Here is a 19058-nt window from a genome sequence, read left to right as displayed (position 1 = left end):
GACTAACTTATTTACATCTTTTGACCATCTTTCTGTTGAGTTGCTGACCTGTTAATGTTAAAAGTCTTGAATATTTAAAAAAAGTGACACTCTGTCATATGAGTTGCAGATGCTTTCCTGGCTTATCCTCTCTCGACTCTGCGAATAGTATTTCACTTTTGCCCCGAAGAAAAATTTAATTCTTAGTTCATTGTATCAGTCTTATCTTTTGCGGTTTCTGACTCCTGTGTCAGGCTTGGAAAGACTGCCACAATCTGGGATGATAAAAATAAACCTCCCTTGTTTGTGCTCACACTTCCATGGCTATATGTTTAAAAATTATAACTTAGCTCCATCTGGAATTTATTTTGGTGTATTAAAGCAGAGATTCAATCTCACTCTTTCCCAGACGTCTCCGCAATTGTCCCGTGGCTTCATGAGATAACCCAGCTTTTCTATGCTAATTTGAAACATCCTTTTTATTTAATACTATTTTTCTGAATGTTTTTGAGTCTATTTTCGGACTTCATTCTACTCCATCGATCTGTCTGCTTGTTTGTATGCTGGAATCAAACCCTTTTAATTTCCGTGGCTTTGTAATACATTTTAACATCTTGCAGGAATATTTCATTACTCCCCCCCTCCCCCGCAAAATTTTCTTAGCGATTCCTGCATGTTCCATTTCCCATATACATTTTCGACTAACTTGTCTACGTCAATTTGAATGAGGCCAGGCTCTCAAAGTCTTTGTTTTAAATAAGAAATCTAACAGATTTTTTTTTTTACTTCATGCCTCCCCTCCCGTGAGGGAAGAGAGGAGCCAATGAAAGAAAGTTCATAAATGTTTAAACCTTTGGAAAAACAGAGGGATCTCTTTAAAATATTTCTGTTAGAGCCAACTTCATTACGTAAGAAGACCGGGTGGCATTAAAGCCTTTGAGGGAAGGTAAGGTTACCTTTCTCAGGGCAGAGCAGCAAACTTGAAAAACCAGGGAACTTGCCTACTCCTTTGTTGGAATAACGTCTGCAAGGAGGGATGTTGATGATGGAAAATGCTGTCTGCGCTCCTCTGTGGCTGCTGGGGGAAAGGATCGCTTTCTCCCTTCAATTCTACTGCACTTTTGCTGTGATTTTTCAAGCCTCAAAGCCGGAATTCTCTTCATTGGTACTGAGAGAAAAAAAAAAATGGGTCTGAAAAGCATAAAATAGAGTCTTGGAAAAGAAAAGAGAGGAATAAGATCATTAACCAATGGAGTGTGGGCTGGGATCATTTGACATTCGGTTGTGTTTCTGAAATACAAAATAAAACCAGAACGGCAACAAAAACTAAATACTAAATCCACAGATTTATTCTGAGAAGAATTTGTCGTCTTTACACAAGTTAGCCTTTCTAGCAAAGCATAGGAAATTGTTGTATTTAGTCAAATCTTCCTTCTTGTCTGTCTTTTGGATTATTCCTTGTGTATGAATCGTATACATTTATTGTGCTCTTGGGTGTTTTATCTTTTTTGGTTTATTTTTTTTAAGATTTTATGTCTTCATTTATTTGAGAGAGAAAGAGCACAAGCAGGGGGAAGGGCAGAGGGAGAGAGAGAGAGACTCAAGCAGACACTTAACTGGCTGAGCTGCCAGGCGCCCCATTTTTGGTTCTTATCATAAGTAGAATCTTTTGTTTAATTATATTTACAGAGTGCTGTGAATACAGATCATTGTATATTTTTTCTTGTATTTATTTTTACTATTTATTTTGTACACACTCAGCTTATTGAATTATTCTACCATTGCTCATAGTTTTGCCATTGATTCTCTGCATTTTCCCAACCAAACAGTCAAGAATAATTTTTGCTTCCTCCTTTCCAGGCCTCATGCTTCTTGTCTGAGCCAGACGATTCCCCCAGCACCATGTTCAATGGCAGTGGCGGTGATGGGAGATTGCATCTCTCCCCTCCAGCACAAGTGTCGTTTCTCACGTGAGGTTTATTTAACTTAGTATTTTTAGAGACTCAGCTATCTTCTTTCTTATCAAGACTCTAAAAATCAGGATGAAATTGGAATTTAACCAATACCTGTCATCTGTGAAGATGAGCACGTTTTCCTTGGACTTCCTCGTGTGGTGAGTCACATCCATAGGTTCCCTGATAGCGGGCAGCTCTTCCGTAACTGCACCAGCCGCATGGATTTGTCGCATTTATTATTTGAATGTGCTGTGGGATCTGTTGGCTAATGTCGTATTTGGAGTATTTACATCTGTCTCCCTGAGTAAAGCTGGTCTGTGGTTTCCTTGTATCACGGTGGTTTTGTCGGGTTATCGTTGATCCGCTAGCTTCTCCAGAATAACCTGGAAGCCATCTTCTTTCTCCGGACTCCACCGCAGTTTAAAAACAGCATTCTCGAGTGGGAGTCAAGATGGCGGAGAAGTAGCAGCCTGAGACTACATCAGGTAACAGGAGATCAGCTCGATAGCTTATCTAAACATTGCAAACACCTACAAATCCAACGGGAGAGCGAAGAGAAGAAGAACAGCAACTCTAGAAACAGAAAATCAACCACTTTCTGAAAGGTAGGACTGGCGGAGAAGTGAATCTAAAACGACGGGAAGATAGACCGCGGGGGGAGGGGCCGGCTCCCGGCAAGCGGCGGAGGAACGGAGCACAAAATCAGGACTTTTAAAAGTCTGTTCCACTGAGGGACATTGCTCCAGGGGCTAAACCGGGGTGAAGCCCACGCGGGGCCAGCGTGGCCCCAGGCCCCGCAAGGTCACAGAAGGATCGGGGGTGTCAGAGTGTCGGAGAGCTTGCAGGTATTAGAACGGAGAAACCGGCTGCAAAGACAGAGCCGAGCACTAAACTCTCAGCTCGGGGTTACCTTGAACTGGTCGCGGGCTGGGTGAGCTCGGAGCGTGGCTAGAGGCTGGGGATACGGGAGTGATTGGGTGCTGTCCTCTGGGGGCGCACTGAGGAGTGGGGCCCCAGGCTCTCGGCTCCTCCGGGCCGGAGACTGGGACACCGCCATTTTCATTCCCGTCCTCCGGAACTCTACGGAAAGCGTTCAGGGAACAGAAGCTCCCAAAAGCGAACCCGAGCCGATTACTTAGTCCGGCCGCTGGTAAGGGTGGTGCAATCCCGCCTCGGGCAAAGACACTTGAGAATCACTACAACAGGCCCCTCCCCCAGAAGATCAACAAAATATCCAGCCAGGACGAAGGTCATCTATCAAGGAGAAAGCAGATTCAATTCCTAAGACAGCAGAGCAATTCCAGAGGAGGAGAAAGCAAAGCACGGAACTCATGGCTTTCTCCCCATGATTCTTTAGTCTTGCGGCTACTTCAATTTTTTTTTCTTTTTTCAATTTTTTTTTCTTTTTTCAATTTTTTTTTCTTTTTTCTTTTTTCTTCTTCTGCTAAATTTTTTTAAAACTTTTACCCTTTTCTTTTTTAACGTTTTTTGACTAGTTCATCTAAATATATATATTTTTTCTTTCTTTTTTATATTTTTTTATTTGTTTTATTTTTTAAATTTTTTCTTTTCTTTTTTTTTTTTTTCTCTTTTTTTTTTCAGAACCTGTTTTTTATCCCCTTTCTCCCCCCCACAATTTGGGGTCTCTTCTGATTTGGTTACAGCGCATTTTTCCGGGGTCTTTGCCACCCTATTAGTAGTTTATTTGCTCCTTCATATCCTCTTATCTGGACAAAATGACAAGGCGGAAAAAATCACCACGAACAAAAGAACAAGAGACAGTACCGAAGGCTAGGGACCTAATCAACACAGACATTGGTACTATGTCAGATCAAGAGTTCAGAATGACGATTCTGAACATTCTAGCCGGGCTCAAAAAAGGCATGGAAGATATTAGAGAAACCCTCTCTGGAGATATTAAAGCCCTTTCTGGAGAAATTAAAGAACTAAAATCTAACCAAGTTGAAATCAAAAAAGCTATTAATGAGGTGCAATCAAAAATGGAGGCTCTCACTGCTAGGATAAATGAGGCAGAAGAAAGAATTAGTGATATAGAAGACCAAATGACAGAGAATAAGGAAGCCGAGCAAAAGAGGGACAAACAGCTACTGGACCATGAGGGGAGAATTCGAGAGATAAGTGACACCATAAGACGAAACAACATTAGAATAATTGGGATTCCAGAAGAAGAAGAAACAGAGAGGGGAGCAGAAGGTCTATTGGAGAGAATCATTGGAGAGAATTTCCCTAATATGGCAAAGGGAACAAACATCAAAATCCAGGAGATGCAGAGAACCCCCCTCAAAGTCAACAAGAATAGGTCCACACCCCGTCACCTAATAGTAAAATTGACAAGTCTTAGTGACAAAGAGAAAATCCTGAAAGCAGCCCGAGAAAAGAAGTCTGTAACATACAATGGTAAAAATATTAGATTGGCAACAGACTTATCCACAGAGACCTGGCAGGCCAGGAAGAGCTGGCATGATATATTCAGAGCACTCAACGAGAAAAACATGCAGCCAAGAATACTCTATCCAGCTAGGCTATCATTGAAAATAGAAGGAGAGATCAAAATCTTCCAGGACAAACAAAAACTGAAAGAATTTGCAAACACCAAACCAGGTCTCCAGGAAATATTGAAAGGGGTCCTCTAAGCAAAGAGAGAGCCTAAAAGTAGTAGATCAGAAAGGTACAGAGACAATATACAGTAACAGTCACCTTACAGGCTACTAATGGCACTAAATTCATATCTCTCAATAGTTACCCTGAATGTTAATGGCTAAATGCCCCAATCAAAAGACACAGGGTATCAGAATGGATAAAAAAACAAAACCCATCAGTATGTTGCCTACAAGAAACTCATTTTAGACGCGAAGACACCTCCAGATTGAAAGTGAGGGGGTGGAAAACAATTTACCATGCTAATGGGCATCAGAAGAAAGCTGGGGTGGCAATCCTTATATCAGATCAATTCGATTTTAAGCCAAAGACTATAATAAGAGATGAGGAAGGACACTATATCCTACTCAAAGGGTCTGTCCAACAAGAAGATCTAACAATTTTAAATATCTATGCCCCTAACGTGGGAGCAGCCAACTATATCAACCAATTAATAACAAAATCAAAGAAACACATCAATAATAATACAATAATAGTAGGGGACTTTAACACTCCCCTCACTGAAATGGACAGATCATCCAAGCAAAAGATCAACAAGGAAATAAAGGCCTTAAATGACACACTGGACCAGATGGACATCACAGATATATTCAGAACATTTCATCCCAAAGCAACAGAATACACATTCTTCTCTAGTGCACATGGAACATTCTCCAGAATAGATCACATCCTGGGTCACAAATCAGGTCTCAACCGGTATCAAAAGATTAGGATTATTCCCTGCATATTTTCAGACCACAATGCTCTGATGCTAGAACTCAATCACAAGACGAAAGCTGGAAAGAACCCAAATACATGGAGACTAAACAGCATCCTTCTAAAGAATGAATGGGCTAACCAGGAAATTAAAGAAGAATTGAAAAAATTCATGGAAACAAATGATAATGAAAACACAACAGTTCAAAATCTGTGGGACACAGCAAAGGCAGTCCTGAGAGGAAAATATATAGCAGTACAAGCCTTTCTCAAGAAACAAGAAAGGTCTCAAGTACACAACCTAACCCTACGCGTAAAGGAGCTGGAGAAAGAACAAGAAAGAAACCCTAAACCCAGCAGGAGAAGAGAAATCATAAAGATCAGAGCAAAAATCAATGAAATAGAAACCAAAAAAACAATAGAAAAAAATCAATGAAACTAGGAGCTGGTTCTTTGAAAGAATCAATAGGATTGATAAACCCCTGGCCAGACTCATCAAAAAGAAAAGAGAAAGGACCCAAATCAATAAAATCATGAATGAAAGAGGAGAGATCACAACTAACACCAAAGAAATACAGACAATTATAAGAACATACTATGAGCAACTCTACGCCAACAAATTGAACAATCTGGAAGAAATGGATGCATTCCTAGAGACATATAAACTACCACAACTGAACCAGGAAGAAATAGAAAACCTGAACAGGCCCATAACCAGTAAGGAGATTGAAACAGTCATCAAAAATCTCCAAACAAACAAAAGCCCAGGGCCAGATGGCTTCCCAGGGGAATTCTACCAAACATTTAAAGAAGAATTCATTCCTATTCTCCTGAAACTGTTCCAAAAAATAGAAATAGAAGGAAAACTTCCAAACTCATTCTATGAGGCCAGCATCACCTTGATCCCAAAACCAGACAAGGATCCCACCAAAAAAGAGAACTACAGACCAATATCCTTGATGAACACAGACGCAAAAATTCTCACCAAAATACTAGCCAATAGGATTCAGCAGTACATTAAAAGGATTATTCACCACGATCAAGTGGGATTTATTCCAGGGCTGCAGGGTTGGTTCAACATCCGCAAATCAATCAATGTGATAGAACACATTAATAAAAGAAAGAACAAGAACCATATGATACTCTCAATAGATGCTGAAAAAGCATTTGACAAAGTACAGCATCCCTTCCTGATCAAAACTCTTCAAAGTGTAGGGATAGAGGGTACATACCTCAATATTATCAAAGCCATCTATGAAAAACCCATCGCAAATATCATTCTCAATGGAGAAAAACTGAAAGCTTTTCCATTAAGGTCAGGAACACGGCAGGGATGTCCATTATCACCACTCCTATTCAACATAGTATTAGAAGTCCTAGCCTCAGCAATCAGACAACAAAAAGAAATTAAAGGCATCCAAATTGGTAAAGAAGAAGTCAAACTATCACTCTTCGCAGATGATATGATACTATATGTGGAAAACCCAAAAGACTCCACTCCAAAACTGCTAGAACTTGTACAGGAATTCAGTAAAGTGTCAGGATATAAAATCAATGCACAGAAATCAGTTGCATTTCTGTACACCAACAACAAGACTGAAGAAAGAGAAATTAAGGAGTCAATCCCATTCACAATTGTACCCAAAACTATAAGATACCTAGGAATAAACCTAACCAAAGAGACTAAGAATCTATACACAGAAAATTATAAAGTACTCATGAAAGAAATTGAGGAAGACACAAAAAAATGGAAAAATGTTCCATGCTCCTGGATTGGAAGAATAAATATTGTGAAAATGTCTATGCTACCTAAAGCAATCTACACATTTAATGCAATCCCTATCAAAATACCATCCATTTTTTTCAAAGAAATGGAACAAATAATCCTAAAATTTATATGGAACCAGAAAAGACCTCGAATAGCCAAAGGAATATTGAAGAACAAAGCCAAAGTTGGTGGCATCACAATTCCGGACTTCAAGCTCTATTACAAAGCTGTCATCATCAAGACAGCATGGTACTGGCACAAAAACAGACACATAGATCAGTGGAACAGAATAGAGAGCCCAGAAATCGACCCTCAACTCTATGGCCAACTCATCTTCGACAAAGCAGGAAAGAATGTCCAATGGAAAAAAGACAGCCTCTTCAATAAATGGTGCTGGGAAAATTGGACAGCCACATGCAGAAAAATGAAATTGGACCACTTCCTTACACCACACACGAAAATAGACTCCAAATGGATGAAGGACCTCAATGTGAGAAAGGAATCCATCAAAATCCTTGAGGAGAATGCAGGTAGCAACCTCTTCGACCTCAGCCGCAGCAACATCTTCCTAGGAACAACGGCAAAGGCAAGGGAAGCAAGGGCAAAAATGAACTATTGGGATTTCATCAAGATCAAAAGCTTTTGCACAGCAAAGGAAACAGTTAACAAAACCAAAAGACAGCTGACAGAATGGGAGAAGATATTTGCAAACGACATATCAGATAAAGGGCTAGTATCCAAAATCTATAAGGAAATTAGCAAACTCAACACCCAAAGAACAAACAATCCAATCAAGAAATGGGCAGAGGACATGAACAGACATTTCTGCAAAGAAGACATCCAGATGGCCAACAGACACATGAAAAAGTGCTCCACGTCACTCGGCATCAGGGAAATACAAATCAAAACCACAATGAGATATCACCTCACACCAGTCAGAATGGCTAAAATTAACAAGTCAGGAAATGACAGATGCTGGCGAGGATGTGGAGAAAGGGGAACCCTCCTCCACTGTTGGTGGGAATGCAAGCTGGTCCAACCACTCTGGAAAACAGCATGGAGGTTCCTCAAAATGTTGAAAATAGAACTACCCTATGACCCAGCAATTGCACTACTGGGTATTTACCCTAAAGATACAAACATAGTGATCCGAAGGGGCACGTGTACCCGAATGTTTATAGCAGCAATGTCTACAATAGCCAGACTATGGAAAGAACCTAGATGTCCATCAACAGATGAATGGGTCAAGAAGATGTGGTATATATACACAATGGAATACTATGCAGCCATCAAAAGAAATGAAATCTTGCCATTTGCGACGACGTGGATGGAACTAGAGCGTATCATGCTTAGTGAAATAAGTCAATCGGAGAAAGACAACTATCATATGATCTCCCTGATATGAGGACATGGAGAAGCAACATGGGGGGGTAGGGGGATAGGAGAAGAATAAATGAAACAAGATGGGATTGGGAGGGAGACAAACCATAAATGACTCTTAATCTCACAAAACAAACTGGGGGTTGCTGGGGGGAGGTGGGATTGGGAGAGGGGGAGCGGGCTATGGACATTGGGGAGGGGAGGCGAACCATAAGAGACTATGGACTCTGAAAAACAACCTGAGGGTTTTGAAGGGTCAGGGGTGGGAGGTTGGGGGAACAGGTGGTGGGTAATGGGGAGGGCACGTTTTGCATGAAGCAATGGGTGTTGTGCAAAAAGAATGAATACTGTTACGCTGAAAAAATAAATAAAATGGAAAAAAAAAACAGCATTCTCTAATCACTAAAGGTTTAGTAGGATTCGTGCGTTGTGCTGAACAAGATGCATCTCTGGATGGATGACTTTTTTTTTTTTTTTTTAAGAGAGAGCATGCACACAGGTAGGGGTGGGGGTAGAGGGAGAGACAGAATCTAAAGCAGGCTCCGCCCCCAGCATGGAACCCATCCCGGGGCTCCATCTCATGACCCTGAGATAATGACCTGAGTGGAAATCAAGAGTCAGATGCTTAACCAACTGGGTGGGTGACTCCTTAGCGAGTTTTTCAGCATAGTCTACGATAACTGATATTTTCTGATTTTAAAAAATCTCTTCTTTCAAAAACCATTTTCATTATTTATAGTTTCCTAGAAAGCCATTCATTTGGCCAAGACTGTCAGACCGATTTGCACAGAACTGAGCTGAAGGGCATCCTTTCTTTGATTTCCTCTATAGCTATGGTTGTTCCATTCGCGATCTTTATTTGGTGTGTTTGTGATTTCTTCTCTCTTTCTTTATCAGGGTAAATAATGGTTTCTCCGTTTTACTTATTTATTTATTTATTTATTTATTTATTTATTTATTTATTCTTCAAGGAGCCAACTCTTAGATGCATTATTGACATTATTGGTTTTCGGGTTTCTAAATCCTGCTCTTATCCCTTTTAATCTTTTTTCTCCCTGCTTTCTCTAGGCTCATCTTGTTATTCTTACTCACACATCTGGAATTAGTTACCAATTTAAAATTTAAAGCGACTTTATTGAGATATAAATTATATGCCCTAAAATCTGCCCACTCTAAGTAAGAGCTTGGTGGCTCTTCCCACTCAGGCCTGCAGGAGGCAGAACTGCAGTGGGAAATGACAGCGAGGCTGGCTGCTTCCTTTCAGCACTACTCCTCTGCTTCCACTCCAGAGACTCTCGTTAACTGTGCTGTGACTGAGCAGCAGGCAAGTGTCTCCAGCTGATGCTTTGTCTCCTGGGGACACTTTGAAGCCTTTGAAGACTTTGCCCCAAGCCAGTGCTCAACAGCGGCCCCCCGTGGCACCTGGAGGCAACAGCAGCAGAGGGTTACTGGGCAGTCCTCCCTACCCGCTCTGGACCAAATCCCAGAGTCCTGCTCAACCTGGAGGCCTTAAGAGGGGAAATAAATGTGAGATTTCCTGCTAGCCAGGTACTGGGAGCTCAGGTAGTTAGTTGGGAGAAGACATGAGGTGTGATTGTATTTGCACCTTGGATTTGTTGGGTGGTTCGTGTTATCACAATTTATTACCCTTGGTTTTAAAGCTGAGGTTTGGGCTGGGGAAGTGACTTGACCACAATCCCATAGTTAGAAAGTAAAAAAGCCCCAGCTAGAGCCTGGAACCGCCAATGCCAAAGGCTGGGAGTGTCCCTCTGCACGTCCCTGGAGACAGGATACGACATCAAATATCCCTAAATGATGGAGATAATGACATTAAAAAGGAAAGGCAAGGGGCACAAGGGTGGGGCAGTCAGTTAAGCAACTGACTCTTGGTTTGTCTCAGGTGAGGATCTCAGGGTCCTGGGATCAAGCCCCACCTAGAACTCCATGCTCAGTTCTGAGTCTGTTTAATACTCTTTCTGCCCCTCCCCACTGTGAATGAACTCTCTCTCAAATAAAAAAGTAAATATTTATTTATTTTTAAAGATTTTATTTATTTATTTGACAGAGAGAGAGAGCAAGCACAAATAGGGGGAGTGGCAGGCAGAGGGAGAGGGAGAAGCGGGCAGGGAGCCCAATGCAGGACTCAATCCCAGGACTCCAGGATCATGACCTGCTTGGAAGGCAGACACTTAACCTACCGAGTCGCCCAAGCACCCCTCAAATAAATAAATCTTTTAAAAATTTTTTTAAAAAGGAAAAGCAAGAATGACATGTAAGTTAAATATTTTCAAAATATGCAAAACATCTTTTCAATGGCCTCTGGAACTTTGTATCTCCCACAAAGGCAGAGCATCTGGAAGCTTCGCTCCTGGTCAGGAGAGCCTGCAAGTGTCCTTTCTCTGGGCAAGGCAAGGGAGAAGTTCGGTTGCCACCCACAGGATTCCCAAACTGTCATTTTTAATGTCCTTCTGCGCTTCAAGGAGTCAGAATTGGTTGGTGAGTTCTGCCTTCCCTAGAAAAATTCCTTAGAAAGAATGTCAAGTGCGGTTATGAGCATGTGTTTATTGACATTTTCTTAAAAGTGCCAACTCTGACATCCTGAAATGCAAAGACACTTTGCTTCTTTTCCTGGCTAATCAAATTTACATCCTCACTACCTTTGCCCCCAATTTGGACATCTTCTAAGCTGACTGGTTCTTTAGTAGAGAAACAAAAAGAAGAGAGAAAAAGGAAGGAAGGAAGGAAGGAAGGAAGGAAGGAAGGAAGGAAGGAAGAAGGAGGGAGGATAGGGAAGGAGGGAGGATGGGAGGGAGAGAGGGGAGGAGGGAGGGAGGGAGACAGGCTGTGGTTCTCTGGAAGAGTTTGTTCTTTAATGTCATAGGGGTCAAAAGGTATTGGGGTCCCTTTCTCCCAGAACTGAAGCTCAGAGAAATATTTACCAGGTGAATGGCTTTGCTTGATTGCACTTTGTCTAGACTGAACCAGAAGGTCTGAAAAGACATACACAAATAGGAAGAAAATTCTTGGCCGTCGTGGTGGTACAGGTTGTTCCATTTCACTGTTATGTAAGCATTTGGGAATGACAATAGTGAGCGTCATCCACAAGGCATCATAAGGCAGGCAGCCTCCCAGTCCCTTGGACCATGACCTCGACCACCCCCTCCCCAGCCCCAGGAAGGGCATTTTTCATCAGATGGCACCGTATGGCCACAGCCATGAGAGACTACAGAATTCTTTTTTTTTTTAATAAGATTTGTGTTTTTTTTTTTTAATAACATTTGTGTTTTCTATATAAACCTTAAACATCATTTTCCCATGGTCTATCAGGGCTTTCCATGTGAAAGAAACGGTACAGTCTACATCAAAGTGAGACATGCGTCCCGAAAAGTGAACCGGGTGCCAGTGTACAATTCCACGACCAAGCCCATGTCTTCCTTCCTCCCCCTTTACTTATTTATCTTCAGCTGAAGGATACCCGTTCTCCCGACTTTTAACATCACAGTTTCATTTTGGCCAACAGGACAGGTTTCAAGGTCATGGATGTGCCTCAGCCAAGACAGCCTGCTGTTCAAGCTGGGAGAATCCGTGGGCCCCTGGGTCCAGCCTGCAGGTGACATTCAGGGTGTGGAAGGAGAATGCCTTTGGTTTCAGCCGTCTGCTCTCTGGAATCTGGGATCTGTGTGACACTACGGCAAGTCACTTCTCTGAGCATGAAAGAGTGTCCCTCCCCCACTTTCAGGGGGAATAACACTGCTGCGTCCAGGATTAGAGAAGCCAAAACGGTGCCGAGAGCACCTCGTGCATAGCTATGCCCTCATCATCGTGCCCCTTGTTCGGTGGGGATGAGACCGGAGGCTGCCTTTCTTTGTCGCTCCCATTTTTCTGGAGCTTCTTGCTCCCCACACTTCATGCCGTCGTCCTGCTGGGCTGAATGCTGAAAGCTTCTGACCAGGAGCGGCTCCTCCCCAAGCCTCCCCAGGCTTCCTTCCTGCCTTCCTGGGACCAGAGGGGAGCAGGTCCCGCTGCTCCTCCACCTTACAGGCCAGGAACCCGGCTCCAGCGTGGGGAGGGTCTTGCCCAGTGTCACAGGGCAAGGCACAGCTGGGACCAGAGCCCTAACTGCTGGCCCTGTTCTACCCTTTGCTCTGTGTCACCCGGGGTCCTCCTTTCTGCCCCTTCTCACCTCTGCAGGTCAGTGTGACAAATCCCTGTTTGTGTGGCAGAGCCTGAAGTGTGGGTCCAGCCACCCCCCGCCCCCCAAAAAAGAGAGATGGCAGGAGCCGAAATACAACTTGAATGAAGAGTCGCGTTTAGTCCGTGGATGTTTTCGCTATGGAATAGGGAACACACAGACATGGTTAAACTTCTTCAGATTCATAAAGAATATCCAGTGAGACTTCTCCCCCGACTCCTGCCCTCCATGTACCAAATTCTCTTCTTCTCCGAGTAACTCCTGTTCTTATTTTCTCCGGCATCCTTCAAACAGCTTTCCAATGCCTATACATGCAAACCAGATCTGTGTGACTTCCCCTCACTCTCTTTTAAAAAAGAGATTTTATTTATTTATTTTAGAAAGAGCTAGCAAGGGGGGGGGGCGGGTAAGATGGGGGAGAAGCAGCAGGAGAGGAGAGAGAGTCTCAAGCAAACTCCACACTGAGCGCAGAGCCCAAGGTGGGGCTTGATCCCATCACCCTGAGATCAGGACCTGAGCTGGAATCCAGAGTTGGATGCTCAACCCACTGAGCCCCCCAGGCTCCCCTCCCCCTTACATGGAGGGTAACATGCTGTCTTCTCTGCTGTTTTCATTGACCCACGCATGTGGGGGAGCTCTGCACATCAGCACACCAATAGCTTCTGCATTTCTTGGTCTGGGCTCCATAGCATTCCTTCCTACGCCTGTGTTACAGTGTTGAAACAGAACTCATAGCCCATAAAGTTCACCCACTTAAAGTGTACAATTCAATGGCTTTTAGTGTATTCACGAAAGAAGAGTTGTGAAACCAGCACCACAACAAATTGTTGAACCCTCTATCGTTGAACCCTATATCAGGTCGCAAGCACTACCCCAACTGGAGGAAACCACGAATCTACTTCCTGTCCTTCTAGATTTGTCTGTTCTGGACATTTCATACACAGGCAAACACGCACTAGACTGTTCTTTGTGACTGGCTTCCTTCACTTGGCTTAACATTTTCTTTCCTTTTTTCTTAAGATTTTATTTATTTATATGAGAGAATGAGAGAGAGCATGAAAGGAGAGAAGGAGCAGGGAGCCCGATTTGGGACTCAATCCCAGGACTCCGGGATCATGACCTGAGCCAACGGCAGATGCTTAACCAAGTAGCCTCCCAGGTGCCCTGGCTTAACGTTTTCAAGCCCCATCCGTGTTGTAGCACGTGTCAGCAATCCATTCCTTTTCACCGTCAAATAATACTCCATTCTTGGGATCAACTGCATTTGATTTACCCATTCATCAAGACATCAAGACATCTGGACCGTTTTCTTGTTTTAGCCACGACTAATAATACTGCTGTGAATATCCATATGCAACTTTTTGTCTGGGTGTATGTGCCAATTCTCCTAGATACGTGCCTAAGAATGGAATGGCTGGATCATATGGCCTGTTTGATAATATACTTGTCTAGTCCTGTGTTGATGACAATTTTATTAAATTACGTCTTACTTTTTTTGTTACTTTTAAATTTTTATTTGTTTTTTTAAAGATTTTATTTGTGTATTTGATTTGACAGAGAAAGAGCACGCACAAGCAAGGGGAGCGGCAGGGGCAGAGGAAGAGGGAGAAGCAGACTCCCCACTGAGCAGGGAGCTCAATGTGGGGCTCAATCCCAGGGCACTGGGATCATGACCTGAGCTGAAGGCAGAGGCTTAACTGACTGAGCCACCCAGGCTTAAAGATTTTATTTATTTATTTGAGACAGAAAGAGCACATGCAAGGTGGGGGAGGAGCAGAGAGAAACAGGGACAAGCAGACTCCGCGCACTGAGCATTAGGCCCAATGCTGGCTTCGATCTCACAACCCTAACATCATGAGCCAAAATGAAATCAAGAGTCGGATGCTCAACCGACTGCACCACCCAGGCACCCACCAAATTACATCTTAAAAGCCAACAACCCTTACAAGTTTGGCAGGTGCTAGTCTTAGTGAGGATTCAGGAGTGGGACTGGGAACATTGGCTGCTCAGAACCTGCCAAAGACCCCGCTTTTCTTTTCTCCCAGCCTCTTATTATTCTAGCACTTTCTGGTTAGATGTACTTAGAGTCCAGTGTGGGCTGTGACTCAGGAGTGTTGGGGAGGGAAGCCCCACTCCACATAGCCTGGCCTATCAGCCCACTGCCCACTGATCCCTGAAGGGGTATTTCCCACCCCCAACCCCATGCCTGTGCCTTCCTGGCTGGATTTCCTCATCCGGGAGACAGTCCAAGAGGAAGCTGGTGACTCCTGACCCTGGAGTTTCCTGACCCTATGACAACAGGTCTCTACCACACCTGACCATCTGGCACTCCCAGGACAGGTGCAGAAGAGGGGAGTTCAGGAAGCAGGAACCATCCAGGCTATAAGCTGATGAGCCAGCCTCCAGCAAGCCTCCCAGCCCTGCAGGCCTGGATAGGACTGGGGACAGCAGGAAACTCCTTGGTACCAGCATGATTGTAAAAATTCTTTTGCTTTAGACCCTCTCAACACGTGTAAGCCAGGAAGTGCTTTGTATTCTGAGCCAAAAGCAGACAGATCAATTGCTATCCCCTGATGAACTACAGAAAGATAGTCGGAGTCTTCTCTGCGAAGTTTCTATTTGGTACTGCCCTAAAACGCTCTGGGTATCATGTTACTCCCTGCTCAGGAACCTCGGGGCAGCCCGGCTTCATTAGAACTGTGACCACCTGCAGGGAAGACTTCTCCTTTTATCTTCTCTGTCCACGGCACCGCTTCAACTTGCCTCCCCAAGAGTCAAGGAAAAGACCGCTTCATGGAACGTGAGTAATCGGCGTGGATACAGGGATGGGCTGTTCTAGAAGGACTGCCGTATTTTCCACCCGTAAATTATAAGTGCAAAATGGCACGGAGGAAAATGTTTGTCTTTCTCCAGGGTATGTCTATCCATTAAGATGGAACTAACTTATTCTTATTTTTTTTAAAAAGAAAAGAGTAATGGACTGCAGTAATTAATATAGTGAGATTCTTTCAAGTGGAAATGGACGGTTTTAAAATAATGTAAGGTCCTGTAGTTCTTGCATGGGTGTGTTCTCTATGTATTTGAACATATCACATCATTCTATAACAACTCTCGAAATGGTCTGAGCTTATAAACATGTGTTCTCTTGCTCTCACTGAGATTTATGATGTCCTTGTTGGGTTGACTTTTTTGTAGTTGTTGTTGTTAATAATGATGGGAATTTTCCCCCGTCCATACTTCAAGTTGTCAAGCCCTTCCACAACAGTGGTATAAAATTCCTCATTATTGTATTGTTTGTTATGGGTGACCAATTTTATACAATTAAATCTGTTCATGTAGGCTTTGTCACATGTGGTTTATAAAGTTATTTTTAAACTGTTTCTCCCTTCATCTCAAAGTAATAAGATCATTTGCTTATTCCGGCAATTAACTATGATGAAAAAAAAATACCAACCTCTCTGCATCTTGCATTAGTAAAATGAATTAGCAACAAACAAATGCCAGATAGATAGCATTTGTAGAGAAGCTATGGTCCATGCAGCAGGCTGTGGGCTATATCCCATGACACATCTGAATGCCTCTGTGTTTGTAGAGGGTGAGAAACAGGGATTTGAGCCAGTGAAGTTCAATCAGAAAATGTCTCACAGTTTTATGTACTATTTCTGTGGCTTTCATTTCATGTGCACTGGCTCTTCGAGGAGAGAAAACAGTTTTGAATTAAACAGCAATTAAGATTTTAATCTTCTGGTCTTGGAAGGGCACACGGTGTCACTACCCAGGGGCCCTTCTCCAAGGAGACCGAGAAAGTGTCCACTTGTATCCTTTCCTTTTTAAATCAACTCCTTTTAGAAGATAAACATCCATGGTATGAAACGTACAAAAGGGCGCCAGTGAAAAGTACGTCTCATCCTTCAATTCTCTTCCCCAAGGGCAACTATAGGTACCGACTTCTTGTGTATTCTCCCAGAGATATTTTATGCATATAAGAGCTTCGAGCAAATATCATATCCTCCCTTCATTTATGCACATGACTGCACACTATACCATGGTTAGCTCACTTTTTCATATATTCATATCTAGTATCCGTCCTCCCCCAAAACCTCTCTCCATATATGGGTTGTTAGACTCATGCCCATTCAACAGAGAGAGCCTCTTGAAGCAGTAAACCTCTCCCCCATGTTTCCCACTGATCATTGGCTTGGCCAGACAGCCCTGAGCCCAGAATGCTGGGTCTCATCTGGATCTTTCTGTTTCTCAGTGACCAAGTGGACACCTCAGGGAGTCCCCAACCAGACCCAGGCCAGCACTGGTCTCAGCTCCCTGCTGAGGGACAATGTGGAGGGGAGGAGTGGCACCAACTCCACCAGGGCCCTGAAACTTCCAGATGGGACCAGCGCCGCCTGGTACATCCTCACCATCATTGGCATCTACGGAGTGATCTTCCTCTTCCGGTTGGCCAGCAACATCCTCAGAAAGAACGATAAATCCTTGGAAGATATTTACTACTCCAATCTGACCTCCGAACTCAAAAAGAAAGGTCTCCAGAGCAAGGTGGCCGAATGCTCTACACTGACCATCAGCAACAGAGCTGTCCTGCAGGCCGGCCAGGTCAGCCTAGGGCCAAAATATAAAAACAGTGAGTGCCAAACTGAAATCCAGGGGATCCCTTGAAAGTCAAGGCATGCCGAACTCCACAGAAGAGGCCCAATCTTCCTACCAGGGGAAGCAGCTTTGAGTTTACCTGGAACCTTGAGAGAGGAGTCAGGTCCTTGAATGGGGCTGGAAGAGCACCCCGGGGCACTTAGGCCAATGGGAGTGTGACCAGAGCAGCATCCTGTTTCCTTCTCAGGCTTTGTGGCACTTTGAGACAGGACAGCAGGGGCAGCAGCTTCTGGTCATACCCTTCACCTGGAAAGCTTATGTTCTGGGGAAGGACTTGGAGCATTCAGTGTTCTCAGAGAATCTAGGAGATTCCTGAGGGTATATGTGAAAGTAGCCTCTTGTCATGGAAAGAAGGCTGAATTTGGAATCAAGCACCCTGGATTCAAGTTTTCAACTTCCAAGGGTTCACATGAACTTTGAACGACTTGTGGCTCTCACCTGGAACGCATGGCAGTGGGCTGTATGGTTTCAAAGAGCCATTCATTCTAGACGTTCTCACTTGACTATAGAAACAAGGTTGTTCATAGCAGAAGTTAGAAGTTCTTCATTTTCATTGAGGGCATGGCATCTATTGAAAAAGAGCATTGGTTCTGGAGTCAGAAGAATCAAACACTAGTCAAGGACACTTTGATGTCCTTGAACACACCACCTCATTTCTCTGGACCTTAGTTTGCACACAGATAAAATGAGAATGATAATGTCTGTTCTGCCAATCTTATAAAATAGATAAGAGCTAATGAAATCATGCACATGAATATATTTTTCAAAGTAAAAATAAATATGTAAAATATAAGCCCTGCGTTGATACTGGTGATGGTAGTTGATGCTGATGGTGGTATCCTGTTAGTGGTGATCGTAGTGATGGTTGATTCTAGTGGTATTGATGGTAGTGGTTGACGTTCATGGTGGTGTTGGTGGTGTTGGTAGTGCTGATGGTGGCAGTCAGTGGTTGATATGGATGATGGCCATGCTGGTGGTGGTTCATGTTGATGGTGGTGGTAGTGGTAGTGGTGGTCAGTGTGGATGATGGTGGTGGTGGTTGGTGGTTGATTTTGATGGTGGTAGTGTTGGGTTGTGATTTGATAGTGGGAGCTGGTGGTTATACTATTGTGGGAAAGGACATGACTATTCCACTGGCAATTAGTCTGCAAGCAATGGCTATGGTACCTTGTTCAATAAAAGAACCAATTTGCAAGACAGTTGATGACCTGAGCTCTGAATCAAGTCCATGAGATTCAAGTTTTACATGTAGACAAAGCAAAGAGTTACTTTTAGGTTTTGTTATATTAGACATCATATGATTTAACTCAAATGTTTTATAAATATCTGTTACTTATATACTTGTCTCAGCCTAAAAAGAAATAAGACCTCGCCTAATGAGTAACTAATTTAGAGAGAGCGTGATTAGCCGAACTTCTGCAAGTGGCTTTCAGCAGGCAAATTATACCAACATCTATGAAGTTTATCTAGCTCCGTTTTTGGAGACATTCCCTGGACTACAACTGAAATATTTTTTTTTCCTGTCTGAAAACAGTGGTCTGCAACCAGCGCCACAATTTCATAAAGGTCAGGATTAAACCCCAAGCTTATGTTTTCAGAGGATAAGGTCGACTTCCAAGTATTTTTCTTTTTTTCTTTTTTAGGTTATCCAACAAAAGTGTTGGCTTGCCAATATAGTTAGGGCTGGGCATCATCCATATGTTTGAGATGCTTATAGGGCAGGATAAAACAGAAGAAATAAATAAAG

The 19058-nt window shown here is 43.2% G+C and overlaps 1 protein-coding gene across 1 annotated transcript; it reads left to right on the top strand.

Moving 5' to 3' along the window:
* Positions 1-15420: 15420 nt before the first annotated feature.
* Positions 15421-17320, top strand: SMIM34 (small integral membrane protein 34). The gene is made up of 2 exons (XM_046001528.1): positions 15421-15449; positions 16908-17320. Exons 1-2 carry the CDS (start codon positions 15443-15445, stop codon positions 17318-17320), a joined length of 420 nt encoding a protein of 139 aa, XP_045857484.1. The 5' UTR covers positions 15421-15442.
* Positions 17321-19058: the final 1738 nt, after the last annotated feature.

Source organism: Meles meles, chromosome 4, assembly GCF_922984935.1.
Source record: "Meles meles chromosome 4, mMelMel3.1 paternal haplotype, whole genome shotgun sequence".
Classification (NCBI taxonomy): domain Eukaryota; kingdom Metazoa; phylum Chordata; class Mammalia; order Carnivora; family Mustelidae; genus Meles; species Meles meles.
The sequence above is the reverse complement of the archived record's forward strand: the minus strand, read 5'-3'. Positions and strand labels throughout refer to the sequence as shown.